The 16,133-nt window shown below is 41.2% G+C and overlaps 1 protein-coding gene across 1 annotated transcript in view; it reads right to left on the bottom strand.

The window, feature by feature from the left end:
- The window catches only part of ATP10D (ATPase phospholipid transporting 10D (putative)), a 98,955-nt gene that overhangs the window by 27,251 nt on the left and 55,571 nt on the right, over positions 1-16,133 (bottom strand). Inside the window, exons 10-14 of the mRNA XM_032400307.1 lie at positions 13,520-13,758; positions 5,968-6,156; positions 3,136-3,745; positions 2,415-2,521; positions 60-186 (exon numbers count right to left, since the gene is read on the bottom strand). Of these exons, the coding sequence (XP_032256198.1) occupies positions 60-186; positions 2,415-2,521; positions 3,136-3,745; positions 5,968-6,156; positions 13,520-13,758 (1,272 nt within the window). The remainder of the gene's footprint in view (positions 1-59; positions 187-2,414; positions 2,522-3,135; positions 3,746-5,967; positions 6,157-13,519; positions 13,759-16,133) is intronic.

Here is a 16,133-nt window from a genome sequence, read left to right as displayed (position 1 = left end):
AGAGATATCCAGTGTTTTCCAAATTTCTCTATTCAGACGACACAACATAGTCTACCTACCAAGTAAAGTGAGCTTGTTCTCCAACCTCATGGCAGATTCAAGGAGTAATTCTTCCCTGTGGTCAATGCTGGTTTCAGCTAAAAAATGGTTCCTCAGCCACTCTGCATATTCAGTGTCACTCATGACCTACGGGGGGTGGGGGGGAAGGGGGAGAAAAGAGCTATGAGAAAGGCCATATCATCTTGTGGGATCCTGCAAGGACTGACTGACCACTAGCAAAATATCAAGCCAGGTAATGCCGGGTTCATTCCTCATGCCACCTGGTCACAAGCTTTCTGAGATCAGACTACTGTAACACTGATGATGGATGGACCCGCTAGCTCAGTATCTCTTGGAAATCCTAGGCATCATATATGATGAAAATGGGTTAATCTATTCAATTAAGCCAGGAAGTATGCAGTTGGAAGAGGTCTCCACTTGGTAGTTAATCTAGAAAGATCCTAATGATGCAGTTGAGAAAGTGGTGTCAGGATTGCTCAGTTTGAGGTATTAGGTAGCCAGCAGCACCACCGATAACGTCTGATGATTAGTTTATGGGTGAGTTATTGGTAAAGGTGAGAAAAGAGAGGGAGCCATACAACAAAGCAAGGACGTACCCTTCCAAAAGAAATTAAATGGAATTCCTGGAGAAGGAACCAATGGTACATTTTTCCTTTTCTTTAGGTTGCCGTAGAGGGAGAAATCTACGTTTCAATTCTCATAAAGCAATATGAAGTAGAGGGAGTGAGGCAATTTCTCTATTTACTTACTCTTACCCACAAGGTTACTGGACTTAGGAAGAATATGACATCTACTCGGCTGCATTTTTATCAGGGGCAGGATCATTTCACTTGAAAAGGTAGAACTCTCTCCTTTTGCTTTGATCTTGAAACTGTTCTTCGTTCTACTGTGTGTGAGGCAGATTTTGATTCTCTATGAGCTGGTTGACTAAGTGTTGACTAAGAGTCTGCAACAGATCCCAGTTTCCCCAAGGCAGCTCGTAAGAACTAGAATTTGGGTAAGAAATGAGAGATCCCTATGTTTGCCTTAGGTCCTAGCTACAGTCTCTAATTCAGGCTTCCAGGAGGCTTGTATTTTGGAAATCATAATGGATGGCAACTCATGCATTGATACTTTGATCTACATGTATTTCCCTGTCTTTTATACTCACTAGAGCCCAGAATGACAGAGGGAAATCGATACTCTGGCTTCTAACACAGCAAAAATTAACTGCAGGGTTTAGAGGGAGAGAGGGAGAGAAAGTGGGGTGGGGGAGTGTTTATATGGAGAAGAGGGAAAGAGGTGGCAAGATGAATTTCTTGGTTCTTTTCTAATATTTCCCCTACATGGGCTGGTTGTTCTTTGTTTCATGTTCTTCAGTGTTCATCAAAGTCTCTGTTATACCTTTACAACTAACTCTCTTCTCTCTCCATAAGACATCCTTCTCTTGTCTCAACCCCTACTAGACTCTCTATACTATATACTATACTCTAAGCAGACTCCCACCCTTTCTGCTGTCCCCTCATCTACTCTGAAATAAAACAGGCAGTTGAGCTTTCACTGAAGGAAAAAGCACTATCCAGGTATTCAGTTGGCTATGTGGTTGAGCCATGATTACAGGGATAGCATTGGGGAAGTCTTGGCTTATCAATGAAGGAAGGCTTGCATAGCCTCATTGGGGCTGAGAAGCTTGACTTGGTCAATACCCAAACCACATCCTACTGGCATAAAAACTTGACCAATTCACTTTAAAGTGCTCCATGTCTGTTTCTCCCATGTCCCCAGGGGGGGTTCTGGTAATATCATCCCTCAATTTCTTAGAGCTCTGTCTTCTTTCTTATTACTTAAATTTTTTAGAAAGAATACACTACATCTCAGGATTATTATCAACAAGAGAATAATCAATACTGACATAACATTTAGTAAAATTACTTGGATTTATAGAAAAGACTTATAGGCATGTAAGGAAAAAATACTTAGAACTTTAGGGGAAAATTAAGGTCAGTCTCTGGCCTCATTCTTTCCAAAGAACATTTAATGCAGGAATGATATTTACGAAGTACTGAGGGAAAAGAAAGTAGGTCCAGGGATTTTTATTTCCAGCCAAACTGCAGTTAACATACAAAAGCACTCACAATACACTGAAACAGGTGAGAACTCGGAGAACAGAACTTTTAGGTATTCTTCTGGCAAAACACTGAGAACAAACTCCAACCAATCAATACATATGGAAGACAGACGCTGTGAGTAGAGAGCCCACGATCCAAGAGCTTTCCCAACTGTGCAGATTAGGGTTTGATACATGCTCGACCCCAAGAAGTGAGGGCTACACAAGCGAAAGAATGAAGATGATGGGCCTAACTGAGCAGCCTCACCTTCTTCGCTATACATAAAGTGCGTAGGCCCCGTCTGGCATAGTCATCCAAGTGTTTCTGGGTTTTCTCCCTTATTATCATCTGCTGTTTCTCCAGACTTGCTCCATCTGAAATAATTAACAAGTATTCCCACCAGTCTGCCCAATTACAGACATGTTTTTGCAAACAACGATACAGTTTATCCCACAACAAACAAAAGACCTTGTAGTTCTGAATCCCAAATGTACATTTATAAAAGGGACCCTGTGAATAAATCTTTCCCTTGTTTCTTTCTTCCTGGGGAGAGGAAAAGTACCAAGAACTTAATATGAACACCATCCCCACACCGCCAGTAACAACAGTAACAAGAACTGTAATATGCTAGCTGCCACTCACTGAACACTCGCCATTTGGGCAAAGGCTCTATGTATACTGCATACAGTACACCATTAAACCTCTGAGGAACCTGGAAAAAAGGTGCGACACTCCCCATTTGTTGAACACAGAATACGTAGGTAACTTTACCAAGACACCGCTAATGACAGAGACCAGATCTGCACCCAGGTCTGTGTAGCGCCAAAACTTACATGCTTTCTCACCAAATCCTAGGCAGCTTCCCCCACTTTACCAAGTGCAGCTGATCCCCAAATATCCACGTGTTTCTCTTTATAAAGCCCATCGAGAGTGGCCTTTGAATTTCTGAGCCCTGAATATACACCGCCCCCCCCCAGTATGAACTCACCTAGGGAAGCCACTGAGAGCAACTCCATGATGGCCGAATCAGCACCCTTCGTATACACCACGACTTGGTTGGAAAGGGGGTGCCGAACGACAACAGACATTCTTTTTCTTACTGAGTCGAAGGGCAGGATGTGCAGGAGTTGAAACGTTAATGGCCCCAGAGCACCGAAGTCCACCACGACCTGCTCTGGTGTCCGGGACCGTAAAGTGCATTGGTAGGCCCTGGCGGCATACACCAAGGCCGCTTCATCGGGGCTCTCGGCCTCGTAACACAGGGTGGAGGCCGACGGCTGCCCGGGGGAGGGCGCTACCTCGCCCTCTGGGAGGCCCGGATCCCTGTTCTGTTGCTCAGTTTCTGTAGGGCAAGAAGAGTTACTAGAGCCCTGGGGGCTCTCGCTTGTGTGGGAGGCCTCTTCCTCCACAGGCGAAGCCAGTTTCATTCGACTGAAGAGGGAGAGTCTGCTCACAAAGGCATTTGTGACCCCAGGAGAGGGCTCTTTCCCACTGGCGAGAGATGGCGAACTTGATCTTCGGACAGACCATCTCTGGAAGAGGTTTTTAATCTCTTCCAAGGACTTTATAGGCATTCCACTCAGTGATGAGAGTCCAATCTAGGAGAGATGATTTGGGAGGATCTCAATAATACAGCCAAAAGCGGTTGACAACAACGTTGAAGTCAAACCAGGAAAAACTTAGATAAGAAAAAGAGTTACCACTCCTTAAATAGCTAGCAGCCTGCTTCATACTTAAAACTGCCCCCCAGAAAATACTAGCAAAAATAAAAATGACCATAATGAAAAATATGTGCTAATGTTGATGGCACTATAAATTTCTACAGCCATTCAGAAAGAGATCTGACAAATGATAGCAAAAGATATAAAATGCTAATATTGCTAGTAGTGGGCATATTACAGCAGTGTTTCCTAATGAATAACTTAAAATATAGATAATCCATAATCTTTAGTATGTACATCCTAGCAATAGCAATTTAAAAATTATAAGCAAAATAAGTATTCAAAAATAGCAAAACAAATATCTTCTTGAAATGTTATACAATATTTTAAAAATAAAATGTACAAAATCTATGGGGTGAAATTGGAAAAGCTATAAAAATATAAAAATTGTGTAAACAATTTAAAAATTTTAAAAATTGTGTGAGGCAATATAAGAAACAAATGAGTAATAATACACATTTTAAAACCCTGGAAGAAAGTAAGTCAAAAGATTAAAATGGGCTTTTCTCCTCTTTTATTTTCAAGATTCTATAAAAGGTTCTGACTATGACTTTTCTGTTGTTTTAAAAAGGCCGGTAAACAAAGTCACTTACAGAAGAGTTATCAGCAGAAATTATCAGCTTATCAGCAGAAAATCACAATGAATGTGAATTTCTATTGCAGAATTTTTTGTAATTTTTAGCCTGATTTTTTTTGCTAGCTCTTAACTTTTAACAGTGATTAAATGCAGAATTTAATATTATGAAGGCCAATTAATTAGATCCTAAAATTTTCTCATTCAGAAATACCCAAGATATTAAAAAGTTTTTTCCTAAAAATGATTAATCTTCTGACAGTTGGAGAAACACATGTTGGTCAATTTTCACACTTATCAGAACTCAGAAATGAAGAGAAACAATCACAGATGAGGTTTCATACTCTGTAGATTCTGATTAACTCCTTATTATTCAGTCTCTGTCATTACCTCAAAATATCATCAAACTTAGGTTCTTATACCTGTAGAGGCCTTCTTTCAGACCACAGGGTATTATAGTCTTTGGGGATAAGGCAACAATATTTTTCAAACAAAAAACACCAAGAAGTGCCTACTTTGGAAACAGATTATGAGAAAAATTGTTACATGAGGAAAAAAAAGAACATCCAGTGATTTATTCTCTAATTACATAATCACATTCCAAAGAGCAACTCTCTAGCTGAAAGTCTTATAAAAACACAGTTTTCTGATCAAATAAAAGCTTAATTGGAAATAGGTTATTTTTATGTTAAAGTTGACCACCTCTGAAGTTGCCAAAAGAAAATGATCTGATGGAAAATTAAAATTTAATTGGGTTGTGCCACAAATTGAATTTTAAGTGGATATGTGCAAAGGGGAGAAAGTTATACACAAGGAGGCTAGCACAGCATGTGGTCAATCACTGGTCTTTAAAACAAGTTTTTCTTTTTAATTGAAAATGAATTTTTCCATAAATTCTAAACTACAAATAGACTTTTTAAATCTAGCTTTTGTGGGAACTGCAGCATCCTGGTACCTTATAAATGTACTGGATTTTAAATTGAGTTAGAACTACCCCAACTGGTACATGAAAATGGTACATTGTCATTAGACATGATAATGAACCCAATACTTTACATTTTGCTTGACATAATGCATATGATGTGGGAAGTCTCAGAAGCTTCAATTTGGGAAGGAAAACTAGACAAAATGAACACAGCCACATTCTACTAGAGCTGTTCTCATCAGCTATCCTCCTAGAGGCAAAACAGTAGAACAGCACTGAGCCATACTTCATGGGTTCAAATCTCACTTACCCCACAAATTGGCCCTGTGACCCCAGGAAAGTTACTTAACCTCAATTATAAAATGGGGAATAGTGGAGTAATATTACCTAACTTATGGGGTTGTTGGGAGGATAATACATGTTAACATCAGTAAATCACTTAGAATATCGTATGTGCAGAGCACAGATTAAGTGATGTATGTTAGCTGCTACTGTTATTATCATTTAGTAGTATTATCTACATAACAAGGCCAGTATAAGTACATTTAAACCCAAAGTTCTCTTCTGGAAAATAATCCTTGTTTGCATTAGAGACCCTACCTTTTGTCGTGGTTGGTTAGGAGCAGAAACCACTACTGTGTTGCAAATTGCCAATGCAATAAAGAAGTCTATGATGTACAAGGTCTCCAGTGGTGGATCTCGGGTAGTCTCATCTAGTGCGGTAAAAAGCTGAGGTGTAATCTGACTAAACTTGTCCAAAAGCCTGGTGTCTGGCACCACATCTGTTTCCTGAAAACCCAATAAGACAAAGTGTTATTACAGTAAGTATCTTACAATGAGAGCTTTAAATTGACATGAGAAGTAGCTTTTATAAGCAGAATCTATGAACCATGAGATAGTAAACGTTATTCTTCTAAAAAAGACTTAATATATATGGTGCCAAGGGAAGTGAGAATAGGAAAACAGACCAAAAAAAATAAGGGAAAAATCCACAATGCATAATACTGATGGAAAGTATCTTGATTATTAAACTCAGCAAGAGCCAGGAACAATGCCTTCCACCAAAATCTAGTTGATGGGTTTTCTTATTTTGAAATACACAGTTGCCAGAGCATCTAACAGCAAGTGATGATTCATCCAACAACTGAGGAGTACCAACTCTCTAAGTCAGGACATTATTCATACCATGTTATTTTAACAAAATATCTTATGGTTCGAATCACTACTATTATAAAAACAAAAGCAGAAACAATCAAAGAACCTCTCTGAAATAAACATTAGTATGAGCAGGTGAACATATTTAAAGATCATTACCTAATAATATACTAAAAGACATTAATGAGGGTTCCTCCAAGAGATTTCTGATCATCAAATATATTTGGCAACTGTATCCTGTGCCCTCCTCTTAAAGATCCTGAGTACAAATTAGCTCTCAGAAGTTCTGCTATTGAAAAAAAAATCCATTTTGTTTAACACAGTGCTTCTCACACCTACTGAGGAGTACTGGTTTTAACAAAAGAATGTTGTAGTAGAAATCTGTTTATAATCCAGTAACATGTAGACAATGCTTTAGAAATTTTTCAGATGAATCAAAAGAGGGACCATCTGCTACAAATCAAATTTTCACAAAAGCGTCACTGTATTCTAGAGGAGACGTGGATGTAGTTGGTTGGCAAAGCATACTGACTGCAGGAAAGCCAGGAGAGGTAATTTAGAGGCAGGAGTAAAATATGGAGATGTGAGACGTGTGATACTAGACTCAAAAGACCATGGCTTGTATTTTACGCTTAGGAGTTTGGTGAGAACTAGCCATAGGTTTACTAAGAGCATGGGCTGAAAATCACGTGGGCTTGGGTTCATCAGGTCCTAGACCCACTGCACACTAGCTGGTGGCCTCAGGCAGCTTGCTTAACCCACCGAGCTTCATTTTCCTCTTCGGAGCAATAATAAAAATAACACCTATATCACAAGGCGGGTGTATAAAGTAATGAGATAATAAGGGGATACCCACAACAGGAACCTCCAGGCAGGTTACCAGACTCACAATGGGTACAAACTATCTGCTGTCACATTCTTTTTTTTTTTAAGATTTTATTTATTTGAGAGAGAGAGAGAGACAGAGAGTGCGCATGAGTGGGGGGAGGGTGGAGGGAGAGGGAGAAGCAGGCTCCATGCTGAGCAGGAAGCCCAATGCAGGGCTTGATCCCAGGACCCTGATATCGTGACCTGAGTCGAAGACAGACACTTAACCAACTGAGCCACCCAGGCACCCTTGTCACAAAGCATTCTTAAATTTCTATCTAAATACATCAATACCTACTGTCCTGTGATATTTGACTTAGCAAAATTTGAATTTTATTGCAGTTTGGTGGAGTTCATAGGCACCAATAACCTGATGGCTGTTCTCTAATGAGTCAGCCACATTTCCTCATGAATCTCACGTACACAGTAACTCTGAGCCGGCGCCTGCGCCCTCAGTTCTTCAGGGAACAATCCTTTCCTCAACGATCTCCTTGCCAGAGTGAACAGAAGAGCGTGGTCAAGTTTGAGAGACTTCTTTCTTACTCAGTGCTTAGTCAGCCAAGGGATGCTTGGGAAACTCATTACACGATATTTATCAAGGTCTCTGATTATAGTGTCATCTAGGGCTTGTGAGATTCCATGGGTTGGAAAATGTTTCCAGAGACATCTGTCTCAGAACGCTAATATACAGTAAGCCAAACAAAACAAAACAAAAACCCAACTTATTTCAGAATGGAACTCTAAGAAATGTTTAAATTAAACAGGTTTCTTTATTGCAGCTCTTCTCAGAGAGTTTAATGGGTATTGGGACTCTTCAAGAAAAGGTATGTGCAGGCTTCCCAAATTAAATTTTTTAGAGACGTCTGTTCTGTGGAACACATCTGGGATTGCGTTAGAGACCTTGTAAGCATTTAGTGATTTCATTGTATCAACGATCTCTGCACTAATAACTGGCTTCAGGACGTAAGCATTCTACTGCATCCCAAAATCAATCTAAGACCAATGAAAGGCTTCTACCTTCCACCTTTGTGGTAAACACTATTGACATAAGTCAGTCTCACACGCCAGTCAGGGAATGTGCTGACTGCATAAACCAAGAACCTGGGCCATGAGCATAAGAAGAGAAGAGATACTAGAGCCCACCAAAGCTGGGGCTCTGGTCAGCAAAACTGTGTTTACAGGAAGTCCTCTTAATTGTGAGAAAAATCCAGAAACTCAGGACCACACAAGACAACTGTAACACAATATATGAAAGAAGAGCCCCTGAGATTTGAGGAAAGATCCCTATCACACTGCAGCTGCAGGCATGGAGCATTCTTTCCCCGAAGTTGGTCTCTCCAAATAAGTTAATCCCTAGTAACTAAGATATTTAGTTGCTGAACTGAAGAGAAGGTACAGAGTTATCACATGCAATTCTGATCTCTATGACTGCATCTACAGGGACTTTTCCTAAGACCCAAATCTTCCTCACTGAGACCCTGTCTTACAAAATTGGCTTTTGCTCTTTTTTCTGTGACGGACAGCTTCTGCCTTCTTGGAACTCCTCTCACCCGGAGCCAGGCCCGTACCACCCGGCTCTAAATGATTCCACGAGCGTGTCCTTCATAGAGTTGTAAGTTCCTTTAAAGGAAGGACCATCTTATATTATCTTGGGATCCCTAACACAATACCTAGCACATGGAGAAGAATAAAAGTTTATTGTACACGACTACCAAACACTTGCTGATTTTATATTGTATAAGTAGACGCTGGAGAAACAGAATAAAAAGATGTCACTCTTCAGAAAACATACATAAACCCCTCCCACTTGGCCTCAAAGAGACATTTTTTTTTTTAATGAAAAGTTATCCTCCTAATTAAAGAATATAAAGCACAATGTGGATAGCTTCCTACAATTAAACAAAGCCTTATCTGGTTTCATGGTGGGACTCCAGCATCTTTGTCTGAATCCTATGTAACATCTATTTTAAAATTTTAGATTTTCAGGATTCATATTATGCCTTCCTATCAGGTTGCAGGTTTCATGTTCAGGTTGCTTTCTCTTTTTTCTCCCTCCATTTGTACCCAAATTCAACAAGCAAACACTGGCCAAGACCCCTCTATGCCCTCTAATAGTGCTGGTTGAAGCTTTAGGGTGGCCTTAAAACTGTTCCCCATTCCTCCCCCAGTTCCACCAGTAGCCACAGCTCTTATTTAATTTCCCACTGCCATCCTAGTCCAGTTTTAGGGGCTCACTGGCCCACCTCGACAACTTCGGCTGAAGTATGGACACACACAAGCATTCTTCTGGCTCCCTCAGATTCCTGACCACCACAGACCTGAAGGAAAAAGATGAGCACCCACAACCACACACGGACCTTCCTCCCCCACAGCACGTTCACCCACAGCCCCTTGTTTCTGAGCCCTTGCCTGTGCCACACATTGTCTGCCCCACATGCTCTTCCTTCTTTTTCTGCTCTGCAAACCCCTACTCATTAGTTTAATCCTAACTCAAGTTTTACCTCTTTTCTCCTCACCCTTTGAGAGTTGATCACTCCCTTCTTTGTGCCCCTTACTCTACTCTGGATTAACCCACTATTACTGCATCTATAACATAGGATTATATGTATGTATTTATATGTCTGTCTCCTCTACCTAGAACAAAACTGAAGGACAGGGACATGTCATATTCATTTTATATCCCAGTGTCTAGTATTTTGCCGTTTTTCACTTCATCCCATCAATATTTTTTGTTGATCTGTGGTGTCAGGCACTCCTCAAGGAAAGAGGGGTGCATAGGACAGACAGGATCCTGGCTTGCATGGAGCTCACATTCTAATGAGAGGAGACATCAGATCCAAACACTAACCTGTGAACAAATAAGATGCTTCTAGACTGAGAAAGAGAGAGACAGGGTGGGGATGAGGGTGGAAAGAACTTGGGATTAGGTGGTAAGGAAGGTTTACTGAGGAGGTGACATCTAAGCTAAGACCTCAATGACAGAAAGGAGAACCATATAGAGATCTCAGAGAATAGCCACCCAGGTAGAATGAACAGTACTCTCATTGAATGAAAGCAGAGAGAGGATGAAAGAAGCACAAAAACATTGGCTTACAAAGAAAAGGTTTCTACTTCAAATGGGTAAAATGAACCCAGGACTCAGGGGCCTCAATGACATTTAATTACCAAAGGTTGGCATATTTTTGCCAGCAGCCTGCCAAGGATCCTTACTCCCTGGCTCTCAACTTGCCTCCCCATCCAAGGTGCCATCTTGCAATCTTCCATTTCTAGACATCACGGCTCTCAGTGTACTCTTAAGCTGGTATTCTTAACCTGGGCTCCACGGACAGGCTTCTGCAATTGTACGCAAAATTTTTACAGATGCTAATTTTTCAGGACAAAGAATCTAAAGCTTTCTCAAAATAATCGTAAGTCCCCAAAAAGGGTAAATTCAACTTGTCTAGAGCAAGAGTGAGATGATCTCATATTTCAAGGAACACCTACCTCTTTATCCTATATATAATGGTGTGGTTCTGAAAACACAAAACCAAACAACAACCCCAGTGTGTCTATGCAATCAGACTGACACATGGCCTTGAAGTATAGGGCAAGTAAAAACAAAATGGACTGAGTGGGGAGACTCAGCCTGGTAAGCAGCTTCATTTAACAACCCTCAAAACTACTTCTCGAGGGGCACCTGGGTGGCTCAGTGAAGCATCTGCTTTCAGCTCAGGTCCCAGGACCCTGGGATCGGGTCCCACATTGGGTTCCCTGCTCAGTGGGGAGTCTGCCTCTCCCTCTCCCTCTGCCTCTCCCCCTGCTTGTGGTCTCTCTCTCTCTAATGAATAAATAAAATCTTAAAAACAAAAACAAAAACCTACTTCTCGAGAATGGACACACAAGTCACTGAGCTAGATGTTGAGTAGTCAAGATATAAGTTCTTGCTCTCAAAGAGTTAATGGTGTATGTCAGAGAGAGAAATAAGGCCTGTGTAATGGGAGCCAAGGAAGGGAGGGAAGGAGTAGACAGAGCTCAGAAACTGAGCAGAGTCTGAGAAGTCTTCAGAAGGAAGAATATCTAGGGGCGCCAGGTGGCTCAGTCAGTTAAGTAACTGACTCTTGGTTTCAGCTCAGGTCGTGATCTCAGGGTTGTGACATCAAGCCCCGAGTCAGGCTCTGCAGAGTCTGCTTAGAATTCTTTCCCTCGTGCTCTCCCCCCCAACCCCTCCCACCGCTTGCGTGCAGGCTCTTTCTCTCTCTCTCAAAAAAAAACCACGTATAATAAAAAAAAAAGGAGGAAGAATATTTAAAGTAGTTTTATAAGAAATAAGTATTTCATCAGGTTTGGTAGACAGAGGTAGGTTGTCAGTAGGGAGAATAAATTTTAGATGGAGGAAATGGTACAGATAAAAGAACAGAAATATCATTTTTTCTAAGAAGACAATGAGACTAAATCAGGAAACTGAAGGGTGGGTGTGGCGTAGCCCCACTGGGTTGCCCATGCCCTACTACTTCCACGTAAGCGTGCGTCCACAGGTGGCAACTTCACGTGGGTGAAAAATGTAAAAGATCAGTAGAGGAATAGGTAAAAAGAAGAAAATAGATATCTATTTCTGATATAGCCTTTTTTTTTTTTTTAAAGATTTTATTTATTTATTTGAGAGAGAGAGTGATAGCACATGCAGGCAGGGGGAGAAGCAGACTCCCCGCTGAGCAGGGAGCCCGACGCGGGACTCAATCCCAGGACCCTGAGATCATGACCTGAGCCGAAGGCAGGTGCTTAACCGACTGAGCCACCTGGGCCTGATTCAGACCCAGGCGTCCCTGATATAGCCTTTTTTAAAAGATTTTATTTTCGAGTAATCTCTACACCCAACGTGGGGCTCGAACCCACAACCCCGAACAAGATCAAGAGTCACGCGCTCTACCAACTGAGCCAGCCAGGCGCCCCTTTTTCTGATAGAGCCTTAAAGAGAGTGCACAGAAGAGGCTGTATGCATTCTTTCCCTATTTGTCTTTCAGAAGTTGGAGAAAAATTAAGTCTAGATATTTGATATATGTGCTGCCGAAGCGAGTCTAGATGTTTGGAACAGTCTGACCTATGGCAAAAACACAGTATGACAGGTTTTATATCTTTAATGCCACAGAAATTAACTAAATGAGTTGCACTGAAATGATCACCCTCGTTGCTGCAATTTTCATTGGCAACTTTGAAAAGAACCAGGAGAGTCCCCTCAAGGCCTTTCCGGGACAAGTGAGACCACTGCGGTCTACTCAGATCACATCTCTACTATGAAAACCATATAATAAATTCAATGCAGAAACACAAAGATTCCCCACAGTGGATTCGTTCTTGTTAGGCCACCTATTTTAGACATCAACCAGTTACTGGTCTCATGACTGGGGAATCCTCATCTTGGTAAAACCAAGTATTAATGAATTGTGGAAGGCAGAAAAGGCAGCTGGATTTTTACAGAAGCAATTCTAAGTACGACAGAACTTGTGACCTCTAACTCTTCCATGGAAGTATCGTTCCTCTTTCCTATCTTCCGCATGGCCCTCTATAGTTTCCTGCAGCAAAATGGGTTCGTCAGTGGGTGTGACTAAACAGTTTCCAAAACTTCCCTCTGGGAATCAAGCAACACCCAGCTGAGCTTTAAAATGGAAATACCAGAAAATGTCATTCTGAGGACTGGGAAAGGGGAGGAAGAGGACACAGGTGTGGTGGGATGTGGGGGAGGAATGCAGGAAGATAAAAAGGCCTTGGAGGGTACTTGAATTTGCCTGTGATTCAGACATCCTTCCCTGTCAGAGATAACCCCGTTAAGCTTTGCTGGCTCTGAGAGTGAGCCTTGGTCCTTAAACCCCGGCAGCCTTCTTCAGGCTCAGACATGATTGGCCCTGATCAGAAATACCATGCTTTTTCAGAAATGATATACTATCTCTCAACACTGAATCATCCCACAAATTAGGAAGTCGTGATATTGTTTGCTTATATTTCTAATGATGTGTGGCAATTATACTAAACTGCAATTACGTAGTCTCTTCTCAGGTAGAAAAGACAACAGTGTTCGGCTTTGTCATAATTACGAGGATGTTCTTTCATTATTCATGACGGATATGCAAAATTCAAGTCACGCATTCACACTTACAATGGGGCTACTGAAAGCAGCCTGTCTGGAGTGAGGCACTTCACTGGCTCCTTCTCCACTTCCCAGAGCTAAACAGTTCCCAGCAAGATGATTCGAAGATTTACTTCCCAAGGGCCCATTATGAACCGTCCTGCAGCTGGGGGCCCTCGGTTTTGCCATATTGCTGAAGGAGTCGCTGGGCGTGTCTGTGGAATCTTCATCTTCAGAGACAGCTTCCTGGTAGGACTCTAACCTCTTGGCTGAGAAAGAAAAATCACACTGGGTCATTACCTGAGAAGAACCATTTGCAGGTTAAATATGTCAGGCATTTACTTCAACAGCTATTACACATCATCTCCTCCCTTTTCAAATCTGCCCTCCAAACTCCCCTCCCCAGATTCCCTTAATGAACTTACCTCGCTGAGAAAAGTAGAAGCAATTAGAAAGCAACTCCCTTCTTATCCCATCATCAAATCTACCAACCTATCCACATCTGTATCCAAACTCTGTTTTTACTACTACTACTACTACTACTACTACTACTACTACTACTACTACTGATAAAGTTTCAAATGCCAAGCTCTCTCCATTTGTGATCTGCCTCCCACCCCTCTGGCTTTCTCAAGGACTTCACCCTTACAATTCTCCCCTTTATGCTGACACCGATCTCTCCTCAACCAATCTCATGGCTTTCTGTCCCTGTCTGCCCACCGACATTACTCCTGGCAAGGTCACCCATGAGCTCCACATTACCAAATCCAATTAGTGCATCTGTCCTTACCTTATCTACACTCTTAGCAACATCCAACAGAGGTGACCATTCTCTTCTTGAATGGCTCTTTTGGTTTCTCCGACACCATGCATACCTGTTTTTCCTCCTACTTTAATGGCTGTTCCTTCTTAGTTTCTCCTGCTGTCTTCTCTTCAGCCCTCAAATATGGGGTTGCTACAGGAATTCTCTCCCTTCTCCACCTATATATTCTTCCTTGGTGATGACACCTGGTCCTATATTTGAAATATCATTTCATACGCGCCTGACATCCAAACCTGTAACTTCAACTCCAATTTCTAATTGGAATCCAGACTCCTATATACATCTAACTCTCCGCTTGATACTTCCAGTTGGATGTCTAGTGGGCTCTTCAAGCAGGTATCTGCAGAGCTCACTCCCTTACCTTTCTCAAGTCTCTTATCACATCCCTTGACAGCAAAAACTTGCCAGATTTAACCACACTATTATAAATCCTACTTCAGCATTTACCACCATCTACACACTATAGATCTTGTATTTAGTTTTTGAAACATCCAGTGGAATATAAACTCCAAAAAGGCAGAGTTCTGTCTATTTTGTTAATATGATATTCCCAGAGGCCAAAGCAGTGGCTAATAATAAATATTTGTTGACTAAATAGATAATAGATACCTTAAATTTGATATGGCCAAAATAGAACTCTTCCTCACTTCTCCCTCAAACTTACTCTTCCTCTGGCCTTCCCCATCTTTGTAGATGGTACCTAACTATTTATCTAGCTACTTATGCCAAAACTCTAGGAGTCTCCTTGATTATTCTGGTCTTCCCCAGCCCCCGTATTCAAAGCATCACCAATAGCTATCTATTATTTATCCAAAATATATCTCAAATATCTCAAACTCTCTCCATCTTCATTACCTTAGTCCAAGCCACCCTCATCTCTCAACTGGACCAGTGCAAATAGCCTCTTAACTGGTCTCCTTGCCCCTCTGCACTCCATTCCTCAACCAGTAGCTAGAGGGATCTTCCTAAAACATAAAGCAGAGCAGATTACTCCTGCACAAAACTTTCTTTATGTTGGCTTACATAACTCAAAATGATCTGACCTCTGCTGACTTCTCTAACATTCTTGCCCCTTCTTCTTCCACACTTGCTCCAAAGTCCAGCCTCACTGGCCTTCTTTCCTTACTTTAAAAATTGCCAAGCTCATTTCACTCTGAGGGCCTCTCTACTGGCTGCTGCCTCTAACTGGTAGGTTTTTGCACCTGAACTTCAAGATTATGTTATTCAGATCTAAGCTCTAAACGTTAGAGAGGCCTTGCCCCCCTACCCAATCCGAAGTGCCTTCCAATCATTCTATATCATATCAACCCATTTTAATTCTCTGAAAAGCACTTTTCATTATTTTTTTTCTTGATTTAAGAATTAATTTATTTGCAACTATTTTCTCCAATAGAAGCTCTTTGAGAGCAGGGTCCTTGTCTGTCTTGTTTATCATGATATCCAGTGTCTGGAATACAGAGTAGACAATCAGTAAATATTTACTTGTTGAATTGCTAGCTGTCAGTATTTGGGCCAACTCCAGCTACTAAATATAGAGTATGGCTTTTGGCAAGTTAATTTATAAAATAAAGAATATTTGCATATCCTGTTTAATAGTCTTTACCTGTACTTTTTAAGGACAAGGAGAGCTAAGAGGCAATGTGGTGATTCTGAGCTCTAGAACCATCTCTTTCAAAGACTCAGTGCCTTCTAGGAAATCACTTACTCTTTCTTGGGCCTCTGTTTTCTTATTGGTGGAATGAACAATTTAGATTTAAGACTTCAAGATTCTTTCCGGTTCTGCAAGTTTCTTTATATTCTCTGCCTAAATAATACAGAGCA

The sequence above is a fragment of the Phoca vitulina genome, unplaced genomic scaffold (genome assembly GCF_004348235.1).
Source record: "Phoca vitulina isolate PV1807 unplaced genomic scaffold, GSC_HSeal_1.0 scaffold3, whole genome shotgun sequence".
Taxonomy (NCBI): Eukaryota; Metazoa; Chordata; class Mammalia; order Carnivora; family Phocidae; genus Phoca; species Phoca vitulina.
Note: the sequence above shows the minus strand (reverse complement) of the source record. Positions and strands in the feature narration are given on the sequence as shown.